Genomic DNA, 8,356 nt, shown 5'->3' on the forward strand with positions numbered 1-8,356 from the left:
CGTGTGCACCCTTGGCCAGGACTAGGTGGTATGGGCTTGGGATTGAAACCTGGGTCTATCTGATGGAAAACTCGGTGCCTCTTCCATCACTGCAGGCCCAGTCACCTTGACTGGGAGACCAGTTCGGGGTTCTGCGATAGGACAGGTGAGGAGGGCCTCCTCTGGGACAGGGGATGCGGAGGGTCAGGTCACAATCAACAGAATTTGGCAATTGTGAGCAGCAGCAGACCCGAGGTGAAGGTCCAGGCTTGGTGGCCTCCCAGCAGGCTACATCCTGAGCTGGGGGTCAGGGACCCCACACATCTGAGAGAGGACACGCTCTCCCTGGGACCAGCAGGGCCTTGGAAGCTATATGGCGGAGGCCCAGGCTCTAACCAGCAGTGTGACTGTACACGACACCTTGCCCCCTGCAAGCTGAGCGGGTCAGCCTCTGTGATCTGAGTCTGTTCTTGGTAGTTCTCGGCATCGAGCCTGATTCTCAGGGTTCTGCACAGGTTGCTCTCCCTCCCCCTCCCCAAACCCCTCCCTTGCTGTGCTGGAGCCTCTCTCCAATCCAGGGCTTCACTAACCAGGAACGGTTGCCGGGTGCGCAGGGCGGCCCCCAGAGAATCTCCCACTCCCCCTCCCTGTCAAACAGCCAGGGTGATGCAACCTGCCTGCAATTGCCACCTCACTCCCCAAGCCTGGCTCCTCCGCACTGAAAAAGAGTCCCCAGCAGCCCCACCCACGCTCCTAGCCCCAGCTCAGGAGTTGAAGGGCCTGGGGCACCTGGACCCCAGAGGACTTTGTGAAGTTGGGGGAGGCCCAGGCATCTGAGTCCTGGATGGGCAACAGGTCCAGAGGTGGGTGTGGGAAGAGGGCTCAGGGTGCCAAGACCTGGGCTCACAGGCACCACTGATGACCCACCGCCCATAAATTCGAATATGCCCTGAAGGGCTGGGAGCTCAGTGTGCAAGCTGGCACCAGCAGAACTCAACTCTATGGGACCCATCAGATGGAGAGAGAAAAAGGCACAAGGGGCTGGGACAGGGGGACCAGGGTCTTCTCAGTCAGCAAACGCCGCAATCTACAAGCAGCAAGATTCCCACACTAAGTTCATTCCCAGGTATTAAAAAATATCCTACCTGGTCGTCCTCTCAAAACCCCACAATCCCCGTCTATGAGACAAAACCAAATGAGGGGCATTCCATAGAATATCCAACCAGCACTCTTCAAAACTGTCAGGGTTGCGAGAGACAGGAAAGCCTAAAAAGCCTTTGCAGAGCAGAGGCGGCTACAGAGACGGACGGCTAAGGTGTAAGACGGCGTCCTGGAGGGGATCCTGGAAGAAAGGAAGGGCGTTAGCGAACAACTGGTGAAATCAGAAGACAAGGTGGAGTCTAGGTAATAGAAACGTACTGATGTTGGCTCCTGAGCTGTGGCAAACGTACGAGCGTAATGCAAGATGTCCAGTGACAGAGACTGGATGAGGGGTATAAGGGGACTCTGCACTGTCTTTGCAGTACATCTACAATTATTCCAAAATAAAAAGTTTATTTAAAGAAAACTACCTAGTCCACCTGTTATAATCTAGAAGGTCTTTCCGAAGAAGCCTGGGGAGTGATTGTGCCCCCTCACTGCCAGCGGCCTGTCCAACAGACTCCCCTAATGCCACCTGCTATCGCTCAAATATCTACACTGAGGAGTGCAAGTCGGTCCTTCTTACTTAGAAGAACTTTAAAAGCACTACTGCTTAGCAATGGAGATAAAACATATCCAACTCAATGAAAGTAATAATAAAACCCCCTTATGTAGCACCTACTGTGTGCCAGGCACTAGTCTAAGCACACTTGACCTGGATTAACTCATTTAATCCTCAAAACAGTACTAAGAAGCAGGTACTATTAACGGCCACGTACCTCAGTCCGTTTCTATTAACTCAACTCCATGCTTTATTCTGGCACTGTTAATGGTAACCGAGGCACAGGGAAGGGAAATTGCCAGTAAGCTAGTAAGTGGGGTGTACTCAGCGTCTGAACCCAACAACTTGGCTCCAGAGACTGTGCTCTTAACCACTACTCTATGCTGCCTTGGTAGGAACATAGCCCCTATAGGGCAAGAGTTGGCAGAGTGGACAGTTAAGTATCATAAGGAAACATGGTCAGATCCCAAGAAAGACTTCCTGTATGCAACAGCAGCCCGTACGAGGGATATAATGTACAATACGATAAATATAATTAACTCTGCTATATGTTGTATATGAAAGTTGTTAAGAGTATAAATCCTAAAGTTCTCATCACAAGGAAAAACGTATGTGTTTTTTCTATTTCTTTAGTGTTGTAATTGTAGGAGGTGATGGATGTTCACTAAACTTACTGTGGTAATCAATTCACGAGGTGTGTAAGCCAAATCATTATGTTGTACACCTTAAACTTATACAGTGCTACATACAGTGCTACATGTCAATTATATCTCAATAAAACCGGGAGAAAAAAAGAGCACATGCATTTGGAAGGGAAAAAAAAAAAGCCTGTGTGTATTCACTCCCAGCTAACTCTCAAGATCAGGGTCCCCCACCTTCTTTGGATCTTGATTCAGTCTCATAAGCATGTGGATGAATGCAGGGTGGGAAAAGGAGGGGTTTCTGCTGCACAGGAAAGACCCACATCCACTTGGGGCTGGTGGAGGGTCCAGTGCAGGGGGAGGGGATGGCTAGGAAGCCCGATCTCTTTTAGTGATGCAAGTACAGATCTCCCTCTTTCTGGCAGAGTGTGAAGACTGATCTAGTGTGTGTGGGGGGGGCGCAGCCGAGGTAGAGGATCCTTCGAAAGGAAGTCTAGGGGAGGGGCAGGGACAGAAGAATGAACCAACGGGCCTGAAAGGAGTGCTAAGGATAAGGGCTGAGGAGAGGTGGGCAGGGGATGGAGAAAAGATAAGACTGAGGGCGATGACCGACTCCCTGCACCAAGATGGGGCTGAGCGTCCATATTTGAATGGGAGAGGGCAGGGATGGCTGGAAATCACCTTGGAGGAGTGAAGGAAACACAAGAACGACCTTTCAGCAAGTGTTGCATGGTTAAGTGTCTGGGGCTCCGGCCACGGGGGTCGGAAGAGTGGACGCGGGGCTCAGAGTTCCCTCCTACTGATCATGAAAGACGCTGAGCGAGCATGTAGGAGGTGGGATCTGGGTTTCACAGGAATGGACTTATTTCTCACAAACGACCCCACCAGGTACACTTGATTATTCTCCCCACTTTACAAATAATCCCCTATCTGAGAGACTAGAGAATTTATTCGTCTCTGATTTGAACGGAGCGTGCCCAGTGACTCACGCCAGACTCTAAGCCACAAGAAGCGTTCTCAGAGTGGGACGGCAATTCAGGATAAAGAGATCAACATGCGGCTGACCGGAAATTCGCGAAGCAGGGGAAAAGAAAGGCGAAATGAACCAGTGCGGGTCTCAGGGAAGAGGAAGGGCCGAGTCACCAAACCAGAGGGAGCAGAGAGCCGGCCCGCGGACCGCAAGGAGGAGGGGGCCGGACCCCAGAGTCAGAGGGAAAGAAGGGTCGGCACCCCCGAGGCTGGGAGGAAAGCGGGGCTAGATCTACAGGTCAGAGAAAGGACAGGCCTGAATTCCCGGGGTGGGAAGGATGAGGCGGCCGGATCCCGGGATCCCCGAGGGCGGGCGGTGAGGCCCGCCTCACGGTGGAGGCCGCGCGGGGCGGGGCGGGGCGCGGAAGGATCCGGGCAGGCCGTGCTGCGCCACCTCCGGTATATCTGTCCCCAGTCCACGGGGTCACCTCATTCCCCATCCTCAGATCATGATTTCTCCTCACACCAGCGCGACGCCACCTCAGCCCGCGTAGCCCCGGCCATGGCTCTGTAGCCGCGACCCCTCTGTGCCCCCGGCCAGTGTCCGCGCTCACCGCGCCTGCGCTCTCCGCTCCTACCTTCTTTCTTCAGCCGAGGCCGCCGCCGCCTCTCCTTTGCGCAGCCATGGAGTGAGTAACCGCTCGCCTCTCCCTCTCCAACGGCCTTTCCCGCCCTTTCGAAGCTCGCGGCCCTCACGACCGAGTCTGGGGCGTAGGGAGACGAGACTGAGGAATCACGGTCGCGCAGGCGCAGAAGAGGGAAGACGGGTCGTTCGCGCGCGCGGTCGAGCATGCGCACTCGGCCCGATGGGGGGAGGGTGCGTTCTTCCAGACAACGTTGGTGTTTAAAGACAGCACATGTGCGTTTGCGCCTGCGCACTAGTTCCCAGAGAGGGTGGTGGTTCCCCCACGCCCTGAATGAGTCTGCGAGCGATTGCTCATGCGCATCTGTCCACCAGCGGTAGTATTTCTATGCAAAGGGCGGGCAGCAAGCAGCCGCACGTGCGCACTGACCCCCAGGAGGGCGGAGGCCTGAGGGAGCAATGGGGCCGCTACGGCGGTGGAGCATGCGCTTTAGCCCTCGGCGAGAGAGCCGCGTGTGGATGGCGGAGAGTGAGGAGCTGTTCTCCGCCTGCAGCCTCCACCCGCCCGCCTCCACTTTGCTCAGGCGCAAAGCACATCTTCCCTCCGTTTCATTCAGGCACCTCCGGGGGGCGGTGGGGGGGCTGGTTTAGATTGACAGGGGAGAAGGCGGGACTTAGAAACGACCCGTTTAAGGGGATGGAGCTAGGATAAGAGGCGTCACGGGGGGGGTGGGGCTTGGGGGGTAACCCACGGTGAGAAGGGGCGGGACTAAGAAAACCGTTAGCTGAGGGGATGGTGTTTCTATCTGAGAAAGAGGCGAGGCCTCTGGGGAATCGTCGGGGAGGGGTGGAGCTAAAATAAACCGTGGGAGCGGGATTTGGAGGGACAGTGGCAATCACCGCAAAATTCAAAGGGAAGGGTGGGATTCGAACGGATGACATTGATGAAGGGGCGGGACGGGGGGAATTCCCCTGGGAAGAGATTTGAGATGGAATCTAGAGAGGAGATGGGGCCTAAAGGATGTATTTTAGAGGAAGAGGTGTGGCTGCAAGAAAATTCCCCTGGGATTGAGTGGTTTTTTTTAATGAAATGGAATATTATGCGGTAGGTGGGAGGGACTTAAGGAAATTCCCCTGGGAGACCATAGGTTTCTGTATTGGAAGGATTGGGTCTGGGGAATTCTGAAGAAAAGTAAGTCGGGCGTAAAGAGAATTCCCTTGGGAATGGGTGGGGCTCAGATTTGGGGAAAGAAAGGGCAGATTTAGAATTCTGAAAGGGCAAGGAATCCCGGGGCCCTGGGGGTATGGCTTGGTTTCCCCGTGGCTTTGGCAGTAGGTGAGGCTGGCCCCTGACCCACTCACTTTTGTGTCACACTCGTAGGTACTCCGCTTTTGCCTTGGTGCCTGTCTTCGTCCAGCTGAGCAACCGCCAGAGCCTCCTGCCACTTGTTGGTGCAGCCTTCTCCATTGCCATCCGTGCCCAACGCCCGTGCTGCAGCCATGTCACTCCTGGCGACCCTGGGGCTGGAGCTGGACAGGACCCTGCTCCCAGCTAGCGGGCTGGGCTGGCTCGTAGACTATGGGAAACTCCCCCTGGCCCCTGACCCCCTGGGCCCCTATGAGGTCCTTGGGGGAGCCCTAGAGGGCGGGCTTCCAGCGGGGGGAGAGCCCCTGGCAGGTAAGGGCAGGCAAAGAATGGAGGTGGGGTGAGCTGGGCAGTGGGGGGCAGGGGAGAAGAATTCATTCATTCACTTTTCACTCATTCAATAAGTATTTATTGAGCATGTATAATATGTCAGGCACTGTCTTAGGTGCTGGGGATACAGCTGGAAACAAGACTGACATGATCCCTGCCCTCTTGGAGCTCACACTTTACTGGGGAGACAGACAAGATACATATTAAACCATGATGCATGGGGATAAGTGGGAAACACTTAGTAGCTGAGCTTAAAAATGACAAGGGGGATTTTCCTGGTGGCGCAGTGGTTAAGACTCCCAATGCAGGGGGCCCAGTTTCGATCCCTGGTCAGGGAACTAGATCCCACACGCATGCCGCAACTAAGAGTCCGCATGCTGCAACTAAGGAGCCTGCCTGCCTCAACTAAGACCCGGCGCAACTAAATAAATAAAAATAAATAAATATATAAATAAATATAATTTTTAAAAATGACAACAAGGACACGTTTAGAGCGGGGAGCCAGGAAACCCTCTCCAAGTCAGTAACATTTTGGCTGAGACCTAAAGAATGGTAAGGAATGAGCCATGAAAAGGGAACAACTGGGATTCCCTGGTGGTGCAGTGGTTGAGAGTCCGCCTGCCGATGCAGGGGACACGGGTTCGTGCCCCGGTCTGGGAAGATCTCACATGCCGTGGAGCGGCTGGGCCCGTGTACTGCAAAAAAAAAAAAAAAAAAAAAAGGGAAGAGCTTTTCAGGTGGAGGAAACAGCATAGGCAGAGCTCTTGAGGCAGGAAGTGTTTTATTCATTAGTGTATCCCAAATGCTTGGTACATAGTGGGTTTTCAATAATTAATTAAAGATGAAACAGGGTGTGTTTATGTGTGATTTAGTTTGCCGTTTACGAGTAAACTAGAGGGTAAATCAAGAAACCACAGATGCAGGCTAATCGGTAAAGAGGATGTTAGAATGGTTGAAGAAATGGCTGGTTGACTGTTTTGTTGTTTGGGTCATTGGTTGGTTGACTGGTTCATTGATTGATTGGCTAATTGGTCGGTTAGTTGGCTGGTCTGTTGGTCTGTTGACTGGTTTGATGATTCCTTGATTGGTTGGTTGACTGATTGGCTGGTTGGTGGTTTTACTCAACGAATGGGATGAATGAAGTAGTCATGAGTGGGACCTGGTTGGGTGGAGGCTTAGGAACTCAAGGAGCTTTCTGTCCCTCTTCAATCCTCCAGGCGACGGCTTCTCTGACTGGATGACCGAGAGGGTGGACTTTACAGCCCTCCTCCCTCTGGAGCCCCCCTTGCCCTCAGGTGCCCTCCCCCCTCCTTCCCCACCCCCACCTGACCTGGAAGCTATGGCCTCCCTCCTCAAGAAGGAGCTGGAGCAGATGGAAGACTTCCTTGATGCCCCACTCCTCCCACCATCCTCCCCACCTCCGACACAGCCAGCACCGGCACCCGCCCTCTCCCTTCCCCTCCCCCTGCCCACCTTTGACCTTCCCCCGACCCCGGCCCCGGACACCCTCGACTTGCTGGCCATCTACAGCCGCAGTGAGGCCGAGCAGGGGGACTCGGGGTTGGCGCCCCTGTGCCCCCCACAGCAACCCCCTTCTCCTCCCCCTCAACCCTCCCGCCCCACCCCCTACCCCAATCCTGCCGCCACCCGAGGGGACCGCAAGCAAAAGAAGAGAGACCAGAACAAGTCAGCAGCTCTGAGGTACCGCCAGAGGAAGCGTGCAGAGGGCGAGGCCCTGGAGGGCGAGTGCCAGGGGCTGGAGGCCCGGAACCGGGAGCTGAGGGAGAGGGCTGAGTCGGTGGAGCGGGAGATCCAGTACGTCAAGGATCTGCTTATCGAAGTGTACAAGGCTCGGAGCCAGAGGACCCGGCCCAGCTAGCTGGGCCGGGTCTTCAGGCCATAGCGGGCATGCTGCTCTTCGGCTGTGGCTCACTTCTGTTTCTGGGGCTGAGCTGGGAGGTCCCCCAACATCCCCCTGCCTCTAGCTGCCGTCCAAACTTCCCCTCCCCCTCTCCTTTTATCCTTGCCTCCTTTCCTGTCCATTCTGAATTTGCTCCCCTCCTCCCTCCCCAGAATCATGGAATGTTTGGCCTTAGTCAACATCTATACCCTTCAACTAACAGCTGAGGAACAGAGGCCCATGGGAAATTGGGGGGGCAGGGGAGAGCTTGGAAACCTGGTCTCTCAAGCAGGGAAGTGAGGCCAGGAATCTCTGCAGAACGTCTATGCAAAGGAGGACAGGGAAGCCATCTGGAGACTAAGTCAGGGAGGGCTTTAAGAAAGCTGCCCATAGAATACAAGCAAAATAAGCCAAGTGACCTTGGGGAACTACATTTGGGGGTGGAACCAAAAGGTGGCCGAGTTCACAGAGCAGGTGGATAAGTGGGCAGCTGGGTAGGTGGGTGGGTGGGGGGGAATGGCCATAATGGGTGACTGGGTGTTCCTTTTAGGTCTGGGAGGAAATCAGTGTTTTGTGAAGGTGTTGGGGGAGGGGCTGCCTCTAGGTGAGGGAGGGCAGGGACTGATCCTTTCTGGGGGTTGTGAGTGGAAATAAAATGAAGAATTTCCTCTGGCTGTGCGTCTTGTCTTTGAGAGGAGAAGTTGCTCGGAGGGCAGTCTTAGACCAAAGACGATAATGATAATAATGGAAATAACATAATACTTACGGTCAAGCACACACACCGACACACAGTCAAGGCCAAGGTGGGACTGACTGAACTGGTAAA

At 54.4% G+C, this 8,356-nt stretch overlaps 1 protein-coding gene across 1 annotated transcript; it reads left to right on the forward strand.

The window, feature by feature from the left end:
• The first annotated feature begins 3,778 nt into the window (after window positions 1-3,778).
• ATF5 (activating transcription factor 5) lies at window positions 3,779-8,027 on the forward strand. Its single transcript, XM_082862813.1, has 3 exons — window positions 3,779-3,980; window positions 5,316-5,612; window positions 6,848-8,027. Exons 2-3 carry the CDS (start codon window positions 5,435-5,437, stop codon window positions 7,507-7,509), a joined length of 840 nt encoding a protein of 279 aa, XP_082718939.1. The 5' UTR covers window positions 3,779-3,980; window positions 5,316-5,434; the 3' UTR covers window positions 7,510-8,027.
• The last annotated feature ends 329 nt before the right edge of the window (window positions 8,028-8,356 follow it).

This window comes from Leucopleurus acutus (assembly GCF_964270905.1).
Source record: "Leucopleurus acutus genome assembly, chromosome: 20".
Taxonomy (NCBI): Eukaryota; Metazoa; Chordata; class Mammalia; order Artiodactyla; family Delphinidae; genus Leucopleurus; species Leucopleurus acutus.